This window comes from Lissotriton helveticus, chromosome 9 (assembly GCF_964261635.1).
Source record: "Lissotriton helveticus chromosome 9, aLisHel1.1, whole genome shotgun sequence".
Lineage (NCBI taxonomy): Eukaryota > Metazoa > Chordata > Amphibia > Caudata > Salamandridae > Lissotriton > Lissotriton helveticus.
The window spans coordinates 888,590,888-888,614,057 of record NC_136070.1 but is presented as its reverse complement, the minus strand read 5'-3'; the positions used below and the strand labels follow the sequence as shown (position 1 = coordinate 888,614,057).

Genomic DNA, 23,170 nt, shown 5'->3' with positions numbered 1-23,170 from the left:
GCAAGAGGCGAAGATTTACTTGGTTCATATTTCCCATCTCATTTCCTTCTTAACCCCTTATTTCCCTTCTTCCCCTCTTCTCTGCTTCTTCACCCTTCTTCTCCTAACTCTTTCTCTATTTCGCTTTCCGCCTTTCACTTCCTAGCCTTCCTTCTCCTGCATTTTTTAATGTCTTCCTTCCATCCTTTCTCTCTCTTTCTTCCCCCTTTCTCCTTCTTGTTCCTCGATTCCTCATTTTTGGTCTCTCTGTCTACTGATTCTGTCCCACATCTCCTCGCCCCAGGCTTTCAAAATTCCACACATCGCTCTTACAAGATGGTCCGTATAGGTGGCACATGGACATGAAGTACATTTCCCACCTATGCAGAGTATGTAAAGTGTGAGTATTATCTAGGTGCCCGTGATTGAATTGATAACATGGTGGTTCATCTTCTAAAGTATTAATAATAATAATAATCCACATTTGTAAAGCGCACAATCACCCGTAAGGGTCTCTAGGCGCTGGGGGCTGTCGGGAAGATTAAGCGAGCTATTGCCCAGAGTCACATGGTGCTGGGCTAACCTGCCGCCGGAGCCGGGGATCGAACCCTGATCCCCAGATTCCAGCGTCAGTCACCCTGGCCGCGACGCCACACCTCTCCCACCTATTAGACAGGCTTGAAGGCGATAAACTGAAGTTGAACCATCAGAGATGGCAGCACTTCTAACAGTGTAGTTTGGAAACAAGCATCTTCACGCACAAGATGAATAGTTGGTTTTCATCCAGATCTTGAAGAGACCATGGTAAAGATATCCAAAGTTTAGCATATTAGATGGCAAGCCCCCCATGCATTCACTCCTCAATTTCTGCCCTTTAAGGAACAAACTAAATGAAAATCTCAGATTATGAGTTGGATTGTAGTGTTTTAATTTACTAGCCATGAAATTAAGTGGACAGAAGGAAAGGCCTTTGGTTTAATGTGTAGAACCTTTAACGGTATGAAACAGTATTCTATGACTCAGTGGATGCCAATGGAGACCAGCCAAGACTGAAGAGATGAGAAGTTGATGGCTAGCCCCAAGGAGCAGTCAAAAAGCTGTGTTATGAACATATTGCAAAAGGGGAATTTAGAATTGTGAAACCACCAAGTAGAGGCCATTGGAATATCCAAAATTAGACAACTCAACAGGAGGACAGATTAGCAGCATCTAATAGGGAACTGTTAGGCTTCCTTGCGACTCTGGAAGTGAACACACAAAATGTCTCCAGGCACTTATCTGGCACAGGCTGACGTTTACAACTGCATTAGTTTGTCGAATCTGAACTGCCCGGGACCTCCATCCATACAATTTCTTCAACTTTTTTGCCCAGTAATCCATATAAACTAACCACACACCCACATGTTTCCAAGTTACCTTCTCAGTCTTTCCATTCCAGACCGCACGAGTAACTCATAGAATTCAATTTTTTGGTTCATGTTTTGAGGCTCGTCTTACTGCTTATCCCATTATAAAATCAAACCTACAAAACCCAGAATGCAAAGTAAAAACTCTGGAGTGAATGAGCTACGCATAAATGGATTTTCGAAATTTGAGGGTTCTGCCTTCCCTCGAACTTGCTTTCGGCTCCTTTGTATCTCACATTCTCCATATCTCTCTTTCTACCAACCCTCAGCCTACCTCTCAAAGGCTCACATTTCCCAAGCCTGAATTGACCATCCAGGGCAGGTTTTTGGTTTGCATTCTAAGACATGTAGTACTGTTTATGCAATTTTTTAAATGCCCAGAAGTCCCATAATGCAAAGAGAACTCCTAGATGGGACGTGATACCCACAACTCGGTCATGCCCACAACTCTATCTGGGAAACTTCAGAGCTCTGTCCTCTTCACACCTCAATCCTTCTCTTCCGCATAGTCTTTCTTTACCTTTCTCTAAGATGGCCACCTCACTCCTTGCCATCACAGACACTATTTACTCGTCTGCGCTTGAAAGCGGAACACAAATGCACGCTGTATGTGAAATCTAAGGTGTCTTCTATTGAGTTCATTAGACTAACACTCCTGATACCAATGATTTGTAGGCTAAAAGCCCAGGTCTGGAAACCTTGTACGTGATGATATGGCGCTAGCTGGTGACACTTCCTTTCCCTGTCGTCCTCCGCGCCTTCTTCCAGCACCGTCTTTCTCTGCTCTATTGCCTCTTTCTTCCAGGCCGCCCATAGCGAGCAAGGCCTTCTGAACAGCAGAGCCAACAATGGCTGCTGCCACACAACAAGGGCTCTTTAGACGCGGCTCTGGAAAGTTCCACAATGGAGGGCCCGGTCATCTCGGGCAAACAGGTCCTCGCCTGGACGGCAGCAAACACAAGGCAGGCTGACAGCTCCTGAACCCTTGCCAGAGCCATGCAGCTTGTGGATTGTTAGTGTGTTATTGTGTAACAGTCTTTCCCTGATGATCAGTGCCAAAGGCAAAGAGAGACGGTTTTGTGGAACACGAGTGAGTGTGCAGCACTTGGGTCACTCGCACTGAGCTGTCCCCTGCTAACTAATTCAGCCTTCGCTTGCCACAAGACGTGGCTTTCACTGGAGGAGACAATCACTGCAGTCCCTTTCTGCCAAAAGTCAAAACAGTCACTGGAAGAGACGACCCTAGACCACTGGTAAAATAAAACACTGCATTGACTGGAGCATACACACATTGGAGGAGACAATCACTGCAGCCCCTTTCTGTCAAAAGGCAAAACAGTCACTGGAAGAGACGACCCAAGACCCCTTGTAAAATAAAACACTGCATTGACTGGAGCAACACACATTGAAGCAATCACTTCAGCCACCTACTATCAAACGGTAAGACATTCAATGGAAGAGACAACAACACCGGGTGTCCTTGTGTCTGGAGGATGTTCTCCCTGCACCCTTTCCTGCCAGAGAGCACCACATTTGCTAGAGAATAGAGCAGTCCAGTTAAAAAAATGAGTGAGCCCACCCTCCCCCCTAAAGAATTAGGCTTCATGCAAAAAAATCTAACATTTATCCGGTGTGGCAGAATTTTCCCACGAATGCCTTTTGTGGAGAAAAGTCTTCCAAACTACATTTTTATGGGAAATCTTTCCCTTAGAGAAAGTTTAGTAAAATTGATAAACTTCTGAGGTTGTGAACTTCGCCATTATATGGTTTCTGTTTAGACTTCAAGAAATATATCAGAGCAAGCGATGCAAGAGTATAGACATCAGTTAGAAAATGTTTATTTTTTTAAGTGTAACTTTTAAATTTGATAATGGTAGTGCTTTAAAAGTTGCTGGCAAACATGTTTATGGAAGCAGGCCACCAGCACTACCGAACACTGAGGTTGCTGGATACCGCAGCTGCCAAGTCTTGATTTCAACTCATGATTTTTTCTTCCACCACCCTGCACTTCCTCTTTCTTTATCTCTCTCTTGCAGGTACATTTTCAGTTCTTTTTTATTTCAAAAGATTTTATTAGAAAAAGTTTACATATACAGTACAGAGACAGTGAAAGCAATACTGGTCTCGTTATAACGCCGTTGCGGTTACAGTTGGCTTACATTAGATATGATGGGACCTTTATACGTTAGGTAGGCATTCACGACCCATAATACCTACTTTCTTTTTTGTGTCTCAGTGTTCCCCTATCTTTTCTTTCCTTCTTTCTTTGAGCCAAAGTCTGATGATGGAAAATAAGTACAGATCTCTTATAGGAATTGCAAGTGTCCACCGCCAGCAACAACCAGGACAAATTAGGCATTGGGCAACACCTCCATCCAGCATAAGGAAAGGGAGGAATGAGGATGCCCCCCCCCCCTCTACACTGAGCTCCTGTTTATCCCATAAGTCATTCCAATTGTGAAGGACATCTATCTGCAGCATACCTTGCTTAGAAGCAGCTTCTACTTTTCCAAACTGATCACCAAATGGAAAAAGAACACTTGGCTATGGCATAATTATATTATTGGAACTCACAGAACGTGCCATAACTAAAGCTTGGCCCGGAGAGCCACTAACTACTGTAAAGAGTCCTCTAGACTAGTGATACTCAAAGTACATCCCGGGGCCCGCTTGCAGCCCTCTTGACCTTTACATGCGCCCCCCCCCCCCGTGAACAGTAGTACAAGATGCTGTTTACTTGCTGATCACTAATATTCAGAAATTTTTTAAAATAAACGGGAAAGCATTTATTTTCAGGTTAAATGAAGTAACTACTGTGGTGTGCTGCACCCAGTAACTTTAGTTAAGCTACAAATACATTTCTGCACATTTAGTTAATATAACATGTTTTTAGACCTCCTTACACATTCCCTGACACACCCAGGACCCCCTGCCGCCACAGTGCGGCCCTCGGTCACACCACACACAGTACTTGGTGACTCCTGGGCAAATGATTACGAGTACCCATGCTCTAGACTATATATATGGGGCTCTGATGCAAAGGGCTAGGGGTACTTGAAGAAATTGCCTCTACACTATACTTTTGCAAGGAATCTGTACCAAACATGGGGCCATTGAATGAAACATCAAGGGTCTGAAACATGAAAGCTGAGCCGGGGAGTCCAGGCCTCAGCCCGTAGAATTCCCAGAATCTGGAATCCAAGCCAGATGCAATAGCCCAAGAAATCATTTAAAACTGAATTACTCTGACTCAAGTGCTTCTGAATGTATTGAAAAACAGGGCTTTGTGACAAAAGAAGTGACCCTTGCCTATCTAACTTCCATCAAGTATGTCTTCATGCTAATTTTATCACAGACCATAGGGCTCAGTAATAACCAACATGTGGTGTGTGGCAGTTTACAAAGCTACAAAATACATATTAAATATGTAAACAGAGAGTAAATATAGCCCATGTTGTTGCACCAGGAAGAGACATTATTCTGCAGGGCCTTGTGCAGCAGGAAGTACGTGCCTAGTGGGTTGCTAATGAATCATATTTATTGCTATACTTGCATACTGCAGTCTACTATAAGTTTCGGCACCAGGTACTGATAAACACATGAATTACGTTTGGTTATAATTTGTGCCACATTTCCAACAGATTGCTTTCTCTTCATTACAAAGTGTTCTGCTTACCCTTTTTTATCTCCATGATAATGTTAGCAATTGTGATGGCTTATAAGTTTTAATGTTTTTTAAGTAATAGCGTGGATTTATATATATATATTTTAAATCTTTTATGATTATGATGTACAATCGAATAAATATTCTTTTTTTCAAGGTAATTATTAAATAACTGGGTGGTACTCATTTTATTGACATCTGAAGGATAAAGGGCTGAATGAATCTAGTGGGACTCAAACCTGCGACTTACAGTTTATTAAAATGGGTGCATTAGTCTACTGAGCTATCTTCCCGGCCGCAGTAAAGAGTGCAGGTGGACGCACAGTGCCAGGCAGGCCCAGCCTGACAAGTCTCCATTAACAGCCAACAGCTGCAGAGGGAACGAAGCATTTGGGCCCCGTAGGCGTCGGCTAATAAATGTTTCAGCGCTCGGGTGGCCCCCGGCAGGACATGGCCTTTTCACACAGGATCTCCACAAACAGATTCACGGCTTCTGTCAAGACGGGTCTCGAGGCCATAAAACCTGTTCGCGGGCCTGTGAATGGCTGGGGAGTGACAGCGCCCAGAACCCCGTCCCTTTCCAGCGTGTGGGGCCGGCTGAGCACAAAAGTCACTGACTTTCCCGGTTTCCTTTATCTGACGACGTATTCTAACCGCTAAACACAGTGCTTCATAAAAATAAAAATAAACTTTCCGAGGAACCTGCTACCACCGGCTTTAAAATGGTGGGGTGCCGAGTACCAAGACTGCCTCGATTTGTCTCCACTTCGTTCTTTTTTACCACCTACACCACCCTACCCTACACTTCCTGTCTCCTTAACTCACTCTTCCAGGTTCTTCTTCATTCCAGCCTTTCTTTTCCTTTGCCGCTGTTTTCCTATCCTTCTCTTCCTCCACCTTTCTCCGTGTTATGCCCCTGTCTTTCTTGCTCTTTGGTAAAGCCTGATGAGAAAACAGGTCCAGTTTCTTAAAATGCGTACTGGAGGCCACCACCTGCAACCATCAGGACAAATTCAGCACTGGCTACATGAATCTAACTCGTGAGATTGTGTCTCTCAGCAGAGATTTAACAGCGTGTTTACCAGATGCATGGTCTCCCAGCCAATCCCTTTGCGTTGTTTCCATGGAAAGCCATTAGAACAGCAGCATCACTGGGGAAACAAAATTGGACTCCTAAGTTTCCCTGGTACCACCATATATTTATGTTTGAGTAACTGCTTTGCAGGAGGTAGTTTACGTAGAGTAAGATTCGGTATAGAACAGCATCGCACTAGTTAATCTATCACAATGTCCATTTAGGGATTTTGCTTATTTTACTGAAAATTCATCATTTTTGCAATCACTCTAGTATGCAGTGTACTGGAAATATGCATTGTGAAATTAAAAAACAGTCGATGAAGCCGTCCAAGTTGGAGTCAATAGGAGAAAATCTAGAGCACAGGATGAAATGAAGAGTAAGAATTATAGGGGCTGTGATGTCAAAGTTAGTTAATCTCCAGAACATTGGGGTTTATACAGGGTGTGAATGTAAGACCTTTTGTGGGTTTCATAAGGTTCTGTATGGTCATCCAGGGGCGTACGTAACCCAGGTTACACATGCCCTCGTTAGCAGCAGACTGGACTATGGCAAAGCACTCTACGCAGGAATCCCAGCCAAACATCTACGCCGACTACAACGCATCAAAAAACGCCTCCAACCGACTGATCGCCAACGTCTCCCGCCGCAACCACATCACCCCCACCTGAGAAACCTACACTGGCTCACCGACGACAAGAGGATCACCTTCAAGCTCCTCACACACACACACAAAGCACTCCACAACGCCGGACCAGCCTACCTGAACCACAGACTCAGCTTCCACACCCCCACCCGCCAGCTCCGCTCCGCCAGCCTCGCCCTCGCTGCTGTCCCCCGCATCCAACGAACGACCTCCGGTGGCAGATCCTTCTTCTATCTCGCCACAAAGACCTGGAACACCCTCCCTACCCACATACGACAGACCCAAGACGTACTCGCATTCAGAAGACTCCTCAAGACCTGGCTCTTCGAACAGTAGCAGCTCCCCCCCCCCCAGCGCCTTGAGACCCTCACGGGTAAGTAGCGTGCTTTACAAGTATTCTGATTGATTGATTGATTGTGCAGAGTGGCCTCCACCCTTTTGGGGGCTCCATTCAAACTGAAGCCTCTGAGTAGCTGTGATTTACAGGGTCTCAGTGGCCCTTCTGCTACTGGGTGCAGTCATCTTGCTTCATGCCACTGGAACCATCAGAACTTGGATCACACTCTGGGACAAATGCATCAAGGGTTTTGTCCCAGCCTGATCACCATTCAGATGCCATCCAAATGTCTGCCTCCAATCATGCCGGGCTTCAGCCCTGTCAGGCCCAGGACTGGGGCAATCAACTGGACATGGCACACGAGCAAGACAGCATAAGGCTGCTAACAGTGTTGGCAATAGGGTAGTGCTGGGCTTACATGTTAGTTCCCTGGTGAGAACGTTATTATTATTATAAAGCGTTTATAGAGCACATAGCTACCTGTAGGCATCCCAGCACTGATAGTGCGGCACAGAAGCATCAGAAGATTTATTTAGTTACTCTATTAAAGGGAAATATTCTGGAATAGCCAGGTTTTGAGCACAATGTCCTAAACTCTCACAGGCAGCTACTTTCGGACACCAACGCCCAACTTTGTAAGGCCAATGAAGCGAGCATGAATATGGTGTCGTGCCACCTGTGATTCCCAGACTGAGGTTTTGCACAAGACACAATGGGGCTTATTTACAAACACACCTTATGCTGCCGGTGCGTCACTTTTAATATGGGAAAAAGTGACGTAGCAGCTACACAATTGGGTGTAAATTACCCCCAATGTGTCTCTTTCTGGAGAGACACAGAGAGTATAGAAAGTTTGCAAGGGCCCTTTGCTTTTGGCAAAGTAGGGGTCAATGGGCTGTGGGGACTGAAGCTCAGCCTGTGTCCTTGGACATACTTAACATCTTTGATGGAAGTCTTCCTGATCTTTTACCAAAAATGATGCATTCCAACATATATTTGTCATGTTATCTTCATAATTTATCTCTGACCGTTCATTCCCCTCTTAATGCACACCCTATGTTCTTTCCACCCTCCCCAGCTTCTGTGGCAATTCCTTCTTCTTAAACCCCTTCTAAATTCCTTTTGAAACTTCACCTTAGTGCTTTGAAACAAACTTAGAGTGGTATAAACGGTGTACAAGCCATCAGGATAACAGCTCATCATGTTCATCTGTCTCTGTTACCTACACAGACTCTTTTCCTAAACATTTTTGCCTTCTTACTCTCCATGCTTCCCTTTCTATATTCATTTTCCCATCAGTGCCTTAAAGTGGCCTAAATATAGCATCAAATGTTATGAAAGAAAAAGGACTTACCTTATGGAATATCACACTCATCAATTGCCCCTCAGAAACTTACCATTCACAGTTAGCGTGGAAGGCACTTGTCCCAGGGGGTCCACAGGTGAATTCAAGGGGGCCCCATTTTGAAGCCAGATCACCATCACTGGCTCGGGGGGCCCGTGGGCATCACAACTGAGGTTGAAGGGGGCGTTGGCTAAAACGTGCAGGTCCTGAGGCTCATCAGAGAAGAATGGTAGACCTAGTGGACAAAACAGGAATTGGCTTGGATCAGTTCACGATTTGGTATCTGCACTATACCACATGTACAGCATATCATCATTTTGTGTAGAATCGGTCCTCTGCTTGCCAACATCTCAAATGCAGTCAGTCTACATGAAATATACAACCACTGCAGCTCTCAACCACAGATCAGTTGAATTTATTCCAGAGGCCATATATCAATCTACTTCTTGTACACAGCTCAACTATGCTCTATCTACAGCCCAAGTATTACCTAACCACCGCTCACAGAACTCAAATAAAGTCCCCTTTCGTCCTATTTAAAGCATTTCTAATGCACCTGCACATTTCGTGTACATCTAGACCCAGATTACTAATGCTTTGCAACGGGTTTGCTAATTGTTATGCTGGGATTTACTATCCAACATAAATCAGGATTTGTGTTGCATAGCTTCCCACAGTAAGGCAAAGCTGTGCTATGTGCTGCTTTGTGTTACTTTGTATCAAGGAGCATTCCATGGATTGCACCTTGGCATTCCCATGCAACCAACCATGGAAGGCAGACACAAATCCCTAACTGCAAACATTCAGACTGCGATTTACGCAAAAATCGTATGCTTCCTCGAGGCAGATGTAACAAAGAGAAATATTTTAATTTCTCTTCATTTTTTTTCCTTCTTTGCAAGCCTACTACATTGTACAGCATATGTACAAAGCAGGAAAAGTGTTAATGGATAGTTTTTTAACTGGAAGGGTCCCCTTGCAGTACAAAAACGATTCCTTACAGAATGCACGCACCCTTGCACCATGGTACAAGAGTCTGTCCATTGGCGTGTGGCAGCCTAAACTGTGCCAGCCCAGGGAGAGAAGAAAGCAGCACCATATCTTAGTAAATATGGCGCTGTTCTGCTCCGTCCCTTTCACACACCACCGCGCTACAACCTTAGTTGCTGTACTGTGTTGCATGAATTTTTTGTAAATCTGTGTCCCAATTTCAATGCAATTACCAGTGGTCTCTAGAGCATGCCTAGCTCATTCAATGTTGGCCTTCTAAGAGTCTACAGTTCATGGACATCTCACTTTAGCACATCTACAGACTATTGACAACTTTGTCTGAAGCTCATGCAGGGAAACAAGTCAATCCAGGCCTGGCATATCTGACAGCAGATGCAAGTGACATGTCCGGCTTGGTCTCTGCGCTGTGTGTTCTGTTACTCAGTAGTTTGGCAGTGGATCAGCCCTCCGTGTCCCCACCAAGCCCATTTTCATCTGTTGATGTTATCGCAGTTGGGACACAGAACAGCGCTATGCATGCAAGGCCTAAATTAAAATGTAATTTAACGCCACATACTCTGGACCTTGCTACCCATTAAAGCTGATTGATGCTCATTATCCAACATATTATCACCACAAAGGGTTAAACCTGTGAAATGGAGATACATTCTCATTGCAGTTGCATGATAGTATATTGAGTTCAATATTATGAACCTACAATAATATTGCATTCACTACATCGCCGATGCAGGACCCCTGCTCCTGGGAACATGGGCTCTCTACCTCTATAAAGTCATACCGCAAACATGTGTGAGTATATAATGCCCAGCAATTGCCGTGAGGGGCATCAACTTAGTAACACTGCAAGGCCATCTTCAACCACATGGTATGATCCTGTCAGCTCCTACAGCCTTGGCAAGAGGAATGTGATATGTCTCACTATTAGGTCTCCCCTACTGCATTGTATGAACTCCTTCATTTCATAATAATGAGAAATTTGCTTGTACCACACAACAATGGTGGTCCTGTTATAAAAAGTTAGAACACCGGCACAGGCTCTTACAGGAGTATGGAGCATCACGGGTGCTCACCTTCCAGTTCCAAGTGGGCTTCCTTCGAGAGAATCTCCTCTGATTCCACCATAATACTGCACTGGTAATTTCCTGAATCTGACAGCTGCACAGATGCAATTCTGAGTAAGGAAACAAAAATACACAGTATTAAAGAAAAGTTACTGATCTGAGTTTGCATGAAAAATTCTGTTTTTTCTAAACACAAACCATTTCATTTTTGATTTTTTTTTAAATCAGAAAGAATGAAGTTTCAGTGTGCCCCTTTATCTAAACAAATTGCAAACTGACTTTATGTGCTGGTAGTTTATTACAATCAAGAATGTGGTCTTGTAGGTTACAAAGTTACAAACAATGTAGGTTTATTAGGTTTAGATCAGGTTACACGTAAATCATGTAAAGCCCCTCTAGGAGCAGCATCCTGCTTCTTAGCCCATCTCAATCCAAATGTCCACCCATCCAAGCACAAACACACTCAACATTCCAACCTTCCAATGACTTGGGGGGAAATGCATAAGATAGCAAGAGGCCACAACATAGTTCTTCAAAAATAATATGTACTCCAGTTAGCTATAATTTTTTCACATCAACTTCAAGACGCTTAAGCTGGTAGCTTTCTCCTATATTTGTGCTGCCGACCATGGCTAAGACTCATGAGCCTCCACTGAGCCATAGCTGCTTCTCATACTAGTTACAGGACCTTATTGTTTCCTTTTATCCCGGTGACCTATCACCAGCATTGTTGCTTTGAGTAAACTGACCGAATGTCTTAGTTCCAGGCACCAACAAATGCTGACCACCTGACCCTGCAGGCTGCATCACATCCTGTTTTCCAAGGTGGAAGAGCAGTACCATTGACAAAATACAAGGAGAATTGCATGACTAACAAGATGTGCCCAAACGTTCTCAAATAGAGTGCCTATAAAACTCAATACCCAGTGACTAACCGCCCTGACAGACATTGGCATTGCAGCCAGATTGATGCAGTGCCTGGGGCAAGGAATGAATGGAGGATTTAGTTAGTGAAACCACTCATTTTGGATGTTTTCTTGGGTGAGCTAAATTTGCATTATAAAGTTGAGGTTACAGGTTTGTAGTTCTTCTTGCACTGGATGCCCACTGGGTATTTTTCCGCTACCATCTCTAGGGTACTTTCTTACCGGTAAACGTCGTTTACAATGCGGTGTTTACACCGCACGACCTTTGACACGCTGCCATTACAACGCAAGTCGTTACTACGGTTAAGGAATATTGTAATTTTATATTCCAACACCTTCCCTACTGTTACGTGGACTGGTGTTGGAATATAAAATTATAATATTCCTCAATCCGCGCCCTCCAACGCAAGTAGTTGTAACGACTTGCGTTGTAATAACCGTGTTGTTAAGTACCGCAATCTAAAAGATCGCGTTGTACTGACATACATCCTTTCTTACCAGACTAAATAAACGCGATGACACCATTTGCACAGTGCATCGCTGCTGCACAACCATGGATTAATCACGCTCGGCAGGAATATCTTGGTTATCGGACAGATCATATCATGGCAATTGGATGGCGCCCAATGGTCTAAGAGCACAAAAAAGCAATGTCCAGCTTTTCGGCCTCTTGTGTTAAAACATATTTTTGCCAACCTATTGTTGTGGAGAGAACACTAGGAGAATGGTGACAACGTAGGACAGTCATCAGGCACACAGTTGATGAATAACGTCCCCCAACCTTCCCAGTCAAACTGAGCTTCATCTTCTTCAAAACTTGCATCACTTGACACTGGAATACAGGTCGTGGTGATCACGTGCCAGGTTTCAGAATTAGAAACGTTTTCCTGGAGTGTCTGGATGTCTGCCTTCGCCATGGCGTGGTACCCTTAAAGCCCTGCAGGTAGAAGGGAAGGAAGCCTTCTGTGTGCCAAGAGGGTGTTAGTGAGTAAACAGTGCAGTAGGAAATGGAGTCCTTCAAAGACTTCATACCTGGCACTTGTCCACCATGAATCACAAACAGCCCCAGAGTACAGCTCCTCAAATGCTTGGCGGAGTCAAAGACTTCCGTGTTGTAAATCATAACCGAGTAAGGACCTTTTCAATATACATCTGACTTCCAGATTGTGGAACATAATCCAAGCTAAGTGAATGGGGTCTAAGAAAGAGTGCAGAAAGAGATAGTGCCTAGTTGAATTTGACAACTGAAACGCATTGTGTGAGGAGTGCTAGTGTATATGCAATGATATAATTCCAGGGGCCTTCATTATAAATCAAGCTTAAACACCATCCCATACCACAATATGCATCTGAGATTTTGTCAATGCTGTCATACAATTTGGTTGTCTATTACTGCATAATTCCGTGGACCCTGGTTATAAGAGCAAAAATGGTCTATGATACAAAAGCAATGAGGAGCCTTCTATGCCGGCTGGTGAGATGGCCATTGTGGTCACTTTTCTAAGTTAAAAAGTGCAAATCACTTCAGGATACAGTCACTAACTTCAACTCAGCATTTTTCACATCCTATTAACCCCTTCCACGCAGGGCTAATTCCCCCGTGTTGGGGGGGGGGGGGGGGAGCGGCACGGGGCACCGCGGTACTCATGACGAGTCCAGCTCGTCATGCTGCACAGTGGAGCTGTGCTCATGACGAGCTGGACTCGTCATGACTCCGCCCACTCCAATAGGAAGCCCGCACAGGCGGGGAATTAGCCGCACGTGGTAGGGCCGCGGCAGTTATGACGAGCTGAGCTCGTCATGAGCACAGCTCCACTGTGCCTCATGACGAGCTCAGCTCGTCATGAGCATAGGAGGGGTTAAAGGAGGTATTAAGGAATTGTTTTTCATCAGCTAATCGCAGAAAAAAACTAAGGGTAACTTTAATTTCTAAATTTGGAAAAAAACGTTTAAATTCAAATTCAAATTCAGTTTCATTGCTGGAACAGAACCGAATATGATTCTGAATTTCTTTACTTCTTTTAGTAACATGTGGGGTAGACTCTCTGCTTCCCTCTCATGTGTCAGAACCCCGAGGTGGAAGACAGAGCAAAGATTTTATGTTGTAGCCATTTGTATGGTATGCTATTTGCCATTAGCTGACTAGTGGTGCCTCAGCAGATGGTGTTGATGTGTGTGACCTTAAGGAGGGTCACTATTAGGGTGTCACATTATAGACGAGACAATCGTTGACACCCAATTTCAAACCTAGAGTAGAGAAAAGTGAATCTTCCAGACCCATATTATAGATGGCAGGATTACATACTATGATTAATTAACTTTACAAGACCGCTATTCTGGTGGCTAGGTCATAGACATGTATTGCGGTTGTTTAGGCTATGTGCTGCAGCTTTTTTCAACCCAGCAAAATGGATGGTAAGAAGGTTGATGTTATAGTGATTGCCCACTCCAAGAGTCTTCTGCCAAGCCAATGTAGAGTATGAAGTGAATGTTGTATTGAAAGTATAAGTGAAACAATGAAATGGTATTATCAAAATCTCTATTTTTTGAGTGCAGCAAGAGAAACTACCTTGGAGGTAGGATGGTTAGTGTCAACTCCAGCATGCTAATGTGCAGCATGCTGTTCTCCGAAACAAGAAGTGGATCTTGACAGCTGATTATGGCCACCCATGTCTGACAAGTTATTATTTAAGGAGAGATGAGACTCTGGGCTAATCAACTGAATACAACTTTTGAGGTTAATGTCTTACACCACCAAGATGAAGCAAGGAGAAGAGATGTGATACCAACATCTCAGTGGCCCTTGACTCTCGTTCTGAGCCCGCTGAGTAAGATGGTGTATATTTCTTTCCCACATGTGACGCTTGAACTGCTACACCACATGAACACACACGTTCATCAGTGTGAGGTACTGCTAGCTCCATGCTGAAACAGATTGACATCTCAGAAGCACACCTTGGTTTCCTTGCTGGATTGAATACTATCATCGGGAGGGAACAGTTGCCCCTGGTGAATGTCAACCATATCCCCTATTAACTGAGCCTGCGAGTGCTGCAGGGAGGACCTTATTTAATGGAGTTCCATAAATAGTGCCTAGACCAGCCAGTAGACTGGAAGAGCCAACTGAGATAATCAGCCAAACAACACTCTGTCAGCGTGCCTTTCGGGAGTTCAAAAAACCCTTCTATAGGATTGTTAACAATGGCGGGTTTTTGGGAAGAGAAAACTTCTCCTCACTGTATTTCAAAGCCTGGAAAATATTCAATTAATATATGAAATCTCAATTTACACAACTAGTGAATCAAAATATTACAATGTCAAGAATATCAAGAGACAAAACATTTGCAGGTATGAATGTTTGTAAAGTATTTTATATTGGTTTAAAAAATATATACTTGTATCTAATATTGCTTTTTAATTATTTTGTTGAGTATTACTACGTTTGTGTTATAAGCTGTTATTATTCTTATGCTGAGTAGGTCTAGTAGTTTTTTTTGTCTAATTTTGGTTTGTTAATAGTAATTAAAGTTTTATAACATTTTATTTCAATATATTTAATTATATTTCAAATTCATTTTGATTAACAGATTGTTTGGATTGCAGGGAGTATTGCTAGAACTTTTATTTAATTGACTGCAAAACTATTTTTGTAATTCATAATTTATTAACTTGATTATTGTGTAAATTATGTTTGTAATTATTTAATAGATAGTTTAAAAAGGCTTTAAAAAAATTCTTGATCGGAGAATTAGATAATTGGTTTTGCAACTTAATGTATTGTTTTTAATAATTTGTATATTACTTAATTATATTATGTTTTAGACTCTTTATATAATAATGAATCCTATATTATTATTATTTTAATTTTACAATTAAAGTGTATTGTTAATTGTTTATAATTGTATTTGTTAATATGGCATTTTTCGTTTTTAATTATTTATATGAAGTATAAAACATTGAAAGCATTATATCTTTATATATATTTGTGGAAATATATTTTATGATTATATATTCTTTAATATATATAATTTTTTTGTAGTAATATTATTTTATTTTTTTATATTGTAATATTGATATTGTTCATTAAAAAACCAAATACAAAGGGCCTCATTACGATGTCGGTCGAAAAGCATTCTGACCAACTCCTTGTCGGAATGGTTTCCGACCGACTCGGATTAGGAGAGTCCAACCGACTAATTACGGTGGTTCCAAACACTGTTCAGTCAGACTCCCCTTGACTTGAACAGGAGTCTGTGTTCCGATCAACAACACATGCTTCCATTGGAAAAAGGGGTGGTTCCGGAAAACCTTGCACCCCGTGGCGGTACACCCCATGGTGCTGACTGTGCATGTCTGGAAAGAGAGGATCTATGGCTAGCCCCATGGGCACCTCCCGTAGGCCTTAGGGTGAATGGGTGCCTGCTACGGGCCCCCAAAATCGGTTTCTGACAGCCAATCTGTGTTGGGCAGACTGAGTCGGAATGGCTGTCTGAATCCGACATCGTAATCGGTCTATCGGAAGCGTGGACCGTAGAGCTGTATGATTCGACTCCAACGACTCAGACTCTTCAAATGCCAGTCGGAACCGATTCGGATTGACCGACCGACTACCTTGTATTGCAATCAGTCGGTCTGAAATGTTTCCGAGACCGTCGGAAACTTGGCTTCAACACAGGTTCAGTCAAACCGAATGACATTCGGAGTCTTTGCGACCAACATCGTAATCAGCCCCACAGTGTTTTATAATTCAGCATCATAAAAATCTTTATTCGGTTTTTTTCGTTAAACCTTGAAAGTACAGATGCATTTTCACATATAAAATATCTTCATATCAAGATTATACCAAGCATAATAATATATTTAAGGGTAAAATGGGGAGACTTAACAAAATTCCTTCAAAACATTATTATTATAATTCATTGTTTTAGTAGATTTATCCTATTACGTATGTTTAATTAATAGTTTTATTTAGCTTTTTTGCATTTCTTTTACAGTATATATTTTTATTTTATGTTAGTAAGTTCTATTTTTCATATATTTTTTATATTATAAGTCTATATTTTAATTGTAATATTATTTTTTAAATAAATATAGATTGGATAGTTAATATAATGATTAATAGTAAAAATTCGATATCCTTTCATAGTTTATGATTATATTGTAGTCTTATATTTTTGAAGTCAATATTTTTTACTTTATATACAAAGTATGTAAAGTCAATATTTGTGTTCCCAATACTTTTTGACAACTTTTTGTTGCCGATATTTTTGCTGGCGATATTCCATCACATAATCTGCCTTGACAGCTCTGAGTACAGGGCCAGTGATGGAATAATATAGGGACTCGGCAAACAAAGGGGAGAGGGGTGGGTTTGCTCATTGACAGCCATGCATTTTGCAAATGACAACTTTTGTAAGAATTGTTGGTGAGATAGGTTCAGCCACTTACTTTTGGGAAAACAGGCACACTGGATTTGAAACGCTCAATGGTCCAATAAAATGCATTACCACCCTCAATGCAAAGGTTTCAACGTAAACTATGTTATGTTTTACTTTACATAAAATAATCTACTCTCCACATGTCAACAGACAGATCAAGAGAAAGCAAAATATACTAAAACCAAGAACATTTCAGTGGTAAACGAAACCTGCATTCTTCCTCATAGTGCATGAGTAATGCTTAGGTGAGGTAACAAAACAACAATGACCCAACCGGCCAAGCCTGTCCTTACAGTATAAAACATATTACGGCAATGGTACGGGAAGGGAAGACACCGTTAGGAGCTGTCAGCAGACTGTAGAACCACCTTTTAAAAATATTGCGTTTAAAAATATTGTGGCTCAGCACTTAGCTTGGAATCCAGTCCGGTCAGTTTTGCGAGATTCCCCTCATCTGTAATCTTCGCGGGTTCGGTGGAATGAACAATTAGGCAGAAATGCACCTGCTCGGCTGCTAATGTCACCAGGATCTGGGTGGTATTAGACAGTGGGTGTGATAAGAGGTAAGAAGTTCACCAAGCTCAAATTTAGAGCTAGGTGACTTTTAACCATGTGGTCCAATTTCTAACTGTGAAACTACATTCGTTCGGCAGACATTTTAATACTGACCTCAAGAAACTATTCTGCTGGGAAGTTCAGAAACAGGATTTTCTTTTGGTAAAGAAAAAATAATAATGCTCCCCTCGCTATGGGAGTCTTCTTCAATAATTGGGGGGAGCATTAAAAAATGGCCACATGTCTGCACATCTAAATTGGGAAACAGGACATGAAGCGATTTCTCCGACCAACCTTACTCCCCAGGGATGTCAGAAAAATGTGGCCCTGGCAGAGAAAGAGTAGTCCACACCGAGGCCAAACTGATGGTCCACTGAAAATTAACTTCAGAGGGTAGACCACCACTATGGGGCAAGGGAACTCTGTCACTGCCGCAATAGAGTTCTCTTCTCGCCAACATATGAATCAGGCTCTATGTGATTAGGCCTGCTCCATTGTTTCTGGAAGCAGAAGGATCTCAGAAGATGTTGATGGCTCTGGTGTCTAGATTTCTTGATGGGTAAAAGACACTTTTTTCCATCTCTCACACCGTCTTTCAAGCAAAACTGTCAGACTGCCTCACAGCCATGAAGAAGTGGATGGCTTCCCACCCCTTCATGCTAAACTCAGAGCTAAAAAATGGGCCGGTAGTGGCATGCACTGAGTACCTGCACTTCTTTCGAGAGGTAGAGTGCCGACACTGCTCAGCAGAGGTGCAATACTTTTAATTGTAGAGTACAGGCACTTCTCAAAAGTAATTAGGTACTCTAGCACTTTGATTTTTAAAGTTCAAATATTGGCTAAACTTATCTGCAAGAAAGAAAATCTTCTTTCCCATGACCCATGCTTCTAAAATCAATCCCTCCTTCATTCTCAAATCTAGTGATTCCCTAACTCTCTTCCCCTTAGCCGGGATTACAAATCAGTTCCATCTTTTGAATGGAGTTCTTTATATCGTGTGCTGCCTCTGCCGACTGAACCCAACATCAGTAAAAGGTGTCCCTACCTTCCATTCCAGATAGCCAAATCAATTATCAATTCTATTGTGAGGAGTAAACCGGACAACTGCAGCAGCTAAATAACTTTATTTCTGCAGTTATTTTATTTAAATAGTTTTATAAAGTGCCAACGTGACCCAAGGGCATCAGAGCGCTGCACAGAGAAATCCTCACCTATTACTGAACAATATAACTATATAATCCTGTGCCCATTGTCGTTTTCCTAAGGCTCGCTCGAGAGGCTCAATACACCTGCATTTTAGTAGCATGGAGTCGGGTGGACCTCAGGTCATCCTTGTCTTGGTCCTTACAGGAGAAATCTGTTGAGTAGCATCCTTTTCCACCTCTTTTCTGAAAGCTATGGCAGAAGGATTCATTGAATCTCAGGTGGTAGAGATTTCCATATTCTCTGAGCATTCCCAGAGAAAGTACAAGAGTAGGTTTTATCTTTCTGAATTTCAGGGGTTCAAGCCGGTGAGACTTGGCACTCTCAAGGGAGTGGGATTTTGTCGACTTGATGATTGGGAATTGAGGGTGTTTAGGTGGTTGATTCAATCTGAATGGGGTGGTGCTGTTGGGTGGTGATATGAGGAAGAATTCAGTTTTCTGTAAGTTTAATTTGAGGGGATTTCATGCTAGCCAACTTTGGGTTTTTGTTAGGGTGTCATTAAGTCAAGTGATATGCTCCAAGTAGGAAGTCTTTACGTACAGCTGAGATTAAAAAATGTTGCTCGTTTCAACTGCCCGGACCCTCGCATTGGACTACCCTTTCTATCTAGCTGCCCAGCTCTCATGCCCTCCCTCCTCAGTTGAATCTGGCCTGGAAAGACAACTTGGTAATTCTGAAAATGTCAGCTGAATTCAACTATGAACCCTCCACACAGCCCTCAGATAACTACACCTTTGCCAACCTGAAAATGTAAATATACATCACGCAAATGTGTGCTGTTTGGTCATGGTCATACCGCTCTCCTAAAATTCCTGCATCAAGATCCTATCTATATAAGACCACTCTTTTAACATTGTTCTTACATACCGTTACTATAAATATTAGTTCTGATAGAGCAGCTTCAAAATGATTAGAAATCTAAAATAAATAAAAATACCTAGAGGTGACTGAGAGTCAGGTTTCCTACCTTAGTTGCAGCTTACTGGACTGTTAGGCAAATTCACAATTTCTCTATCCCTCTATTTCCTTTCTCCCACCCAAGAAATTCACACTAAGGACTTTTTCAAATCTACTGAGTCACAGGAGGGAGAGGGAAGCGTTGCCTTTGCCAGTTGTCAAAAAGAGCACTGCCTCATCCTTCAAGAAAGTGTACAGACTGGCTGCCACCATGCTCAAGCTCAAACTCAAGTTCTTGAAAATGGAAGAATAGGCTGATAGGATTCAAACCAAAACTGATTAGATGTCAGTTACGGGGGGGTGATGCAATATCAGAGATCTTATATTATGAGAAGCAGCGCTGGACTGCGAAACACAGATAACAAATGAGGGTGCCAGATTTAAACTAATGGCCTGAAATATACCTTTAGTTGTAAAGTAGCTTTATTTGTAGAAGAAAGGGAGCACTAATACAGGAATATTTAATTTGACCTGAAACACTGAACATCCTTGTGCCAAGGCTGCTGTGAGATGTACTCCCCCTATTTAGCATACCTGACATACCAGCTCATGTTGTTTGGCTTGTGGCTTGGAAGGGTTTACACCTTGCTACCAAAGTTTGCCAGGTAGGTTCTTTGTTAGAAGGAGATCCAATTTGAAAAGAAAAAACAAGATTTAGGGGAACTCCAGAGCCCAGGCCTGTATTTTTCTGGCTGTATTCCAACCCACTTAACTAGGGCCCTGTGGCACTGGGAAAAGCCAAGAGGGAAATGCGGATTTTCAGGTGAAGTTGGGTCTTCCTTGATTTTCGCCTGTATTTGGAGTACAGATTTCCCCTCAAACCTGAATTTATCTAGTACAAGAAGCAGACTAAATGCCCCCCGATGTAAGGACGTTATTTCCCATAAACCAAAGTTTGAGCATAATGTACCTGAAAGTGACCCATTCTGACGTTTCTTTAACTTGTGAAGATCTTTGCACTTTTGCCTGAAAGCTATACTGTATAATGTCCATGCTGCTTGGCAACTCCAGCCTAAAACAAAGTTTAAGTTGGTGATCTCCATTTTTTGCTCGGGCGGGCATCTTCTTATGGTCGTATGACACTGCATCAAGGTAATTAACATTGATCTACAAGTACTACTATATTGAAAGTAAAGTATATGTTTAACCCGTTCCGTGCTTGTGACGGAACCACTCCGTCATGAGCCACGGGCACGCTTTGCTAATGACGGAGTGGGTCCGTCACGCCGTGGCCGCTCCGCCCACGCTGCATCAATTCCGCGCCTGCGCGGCTGAATTAATGAGCAGGTGGGACCGTGACGGAACATCTCCGTCCTGAGCACAGCGCGCCCGTGGCTCGTGACAGAGTGGTTACGTCACAAGCATGGCGGCGTCGCGCAACCCCCCCCCCTCCCCACCAGCGCCGCGGTGGAATTACCGTCACGGCCAAGGGGTTAATCTTCTTCTTAACTCCAACCATATTTACCTTAGGTCGGAGGTAAGTATACATGGAAATAAGAAGAGTTATTATATACCTACCGTACAGTGTAGTGCTACGTCCATGTTGGGTGCAATATTATTACCATGCAGTATATCACATCCGGTAGCATGACCCACCACCCTCTCCAGGGTTCATCCTGCACAGCAAGGGTACTGCCTGATGCACGCTGCTCTCTGCGGACGCTGGGTCCTCAATCCATTACGGCCTACCTTGGTACTTAGTGTAATAAAGCGTCATGCAAATTCCGTCATATTAGAGCACATTGGAAGGAATTTGTGTGGATTTTGAATTTCGGCTACAGAATATCGTCGGACACTAATATCTCAGACAGAATATTGAAGGACGAAATATATTGAAAGGTAAGTATGTGTAGATTTTCTGTATCTAACTCTACAGATATATACCATGACAATATATATGTCTTCAAGGGTACATAGATGTGGAATTAATATTAGTAAATCCATACGTCCTTATATGCACTTACCTATTGATAATTTGTTTCTCAATAATTTGTCCACAATATTAGTGTGCCACATTATTCTTGGACCTGATATTCCAGAACACAATCAAAGAAGTTTCCCTACCTGAGATGGCTGATCGCCAGCCAAGAGTCGTCCGCCATGGGCATCATAACCAGATCATTATCAGCGTCATCCAATGGCTCGCCGTCGCGTAACCAGTTGATTTCAGGTAACTCTCCGGTCATGCTCACAGTACAGCTAAGCGTCACATCCTTCCCCAGAGAGGTTGTCAGATTTGAGGGGTGTTCGATGAAGAGATCTGCAAGAAGGGTGGAACAGGATTATATCAATTGGTGAGAGAAAGTCACAAGAAAATTGACTGCGGAAGGATTCTTGATTTAGGATATTGCACTGCACTATTTTGTTTTAATATTAATGTGTTGTAGTTTGCACATTAGTGGTGGCATTCCAATGATAATCCTGCCTTTTGACTCCAAGTTGGCTACTACTCGCACAGCAAGTCTATAGACAATACGGAGGTGCAGTTCAGTAGCGGCCTGCACAGGCGATGTGATGAGCGCAAGGTAAGTAGTTTTTAATTTTTTTTAAATTTATTTTTACTTCTCCGGCCGTATGTCGACTAACCCGACCCCCGTCCCGACCCCCCGGCCGGAACTGGTGCAGTATTCATTAGGCAATGTAGTTTTGGCAGACTACAATACAGTATTCATATAGTAACGCTACAGAATTGACACCAAATGTTATAGCAATGTAGGACCAAATTAAGGGTCAGTGTTGAATTAACTATGAACTAAAGAAAGAAAAAGTATTCTGCAATGCAAAGCAAATTATGCGGTACATAATGTGAATTAGGAGGACATTTTGCAGCCTGTTATCTGCTGTTATATGCTACTTAATTTATCATTTTTGCACACACATACAAGGAAGGTCTAACTCGATAGAAAAAACAAACTTTTATCCAAAAGAAAAGCTTATGTAATCAGCATCTGATGTAAAATGTCCTTCACAAGCTAATATTAATTTTGCCTTTCATAGAAAACACCTCCTTTTCATTAATTATGTCCCTTCTACCTTCCATTGTAAAATATTTAGTTAACTGCAAATAAAATGATGCACTCAGAAAATAAGCCTGAGTGTACACTCTTATAATAAAAGGTATGCCTGTATATGGTACTTATCCCAGCTACGTTTTTAAAACTTTACTTCAACTGTGGTTTACTCAGGAGGCAAAGCCCTGCAGAACATTAGCATATTATATATATTTACCATTTAAGTGTCTCAATAGGAAGCATTTTAATATTCAAACCTTAACAAGAAATGCACATTTGTGATAATTCTTTTTTCTCCCGGAGTTTTATATAGCGCAAACTTGACTCAAAGGTATCAGGGCGCTTTACATGAGCACCAGTAACATTACTTCGAGAACACTGTCCTATAAATATGAATTTTTAATTAAGAGAGATAAACATGTTTGCTAAAGAAGGTATTGGTTTGATTCCCACCATGTTCTAAATGCATTTAAATATGGAGTGTTTGGTGTCCCCCAGCCTAGTGCTCATATGGGGATATTAACACCATTTGTTTAAATGGTTCTGCACACAG

The 23,170-nt window shown here is 42.4% G+C and overlaps 1 protein-coding gene across 1 annotated transcript in view; it reads right to left on the bottom strand.

Moving 5' to 3' along the window:
• AXL (AXL receptor tyrosine kinase) overlaps window positions 1–23,170 on the bottom strand; it is a 273,286-nt gene that overhangs the window by 191,894 nt on the left and 58,222 nt on the right. The window contains exons 2-4 of the mRNA XM_078661048.1: window positions 21,671–21,866; window positions 10,534–10,634; window positions 8,505–8,687 (exon numbers count right to left, since the gene is read on the bottom strand). Coding sequence (XP_078517174.1) covers window positions 8,505–8,687; window positions 10,534–10,634; window positions 21,671–21,866 — 480 coding nt within the window. The remainder of the gene's footprint in view (window positions 1–8,504; window positions 8,688–10,533; window positions 10,635–21,670; window positions 21,867–23,170) is intronic.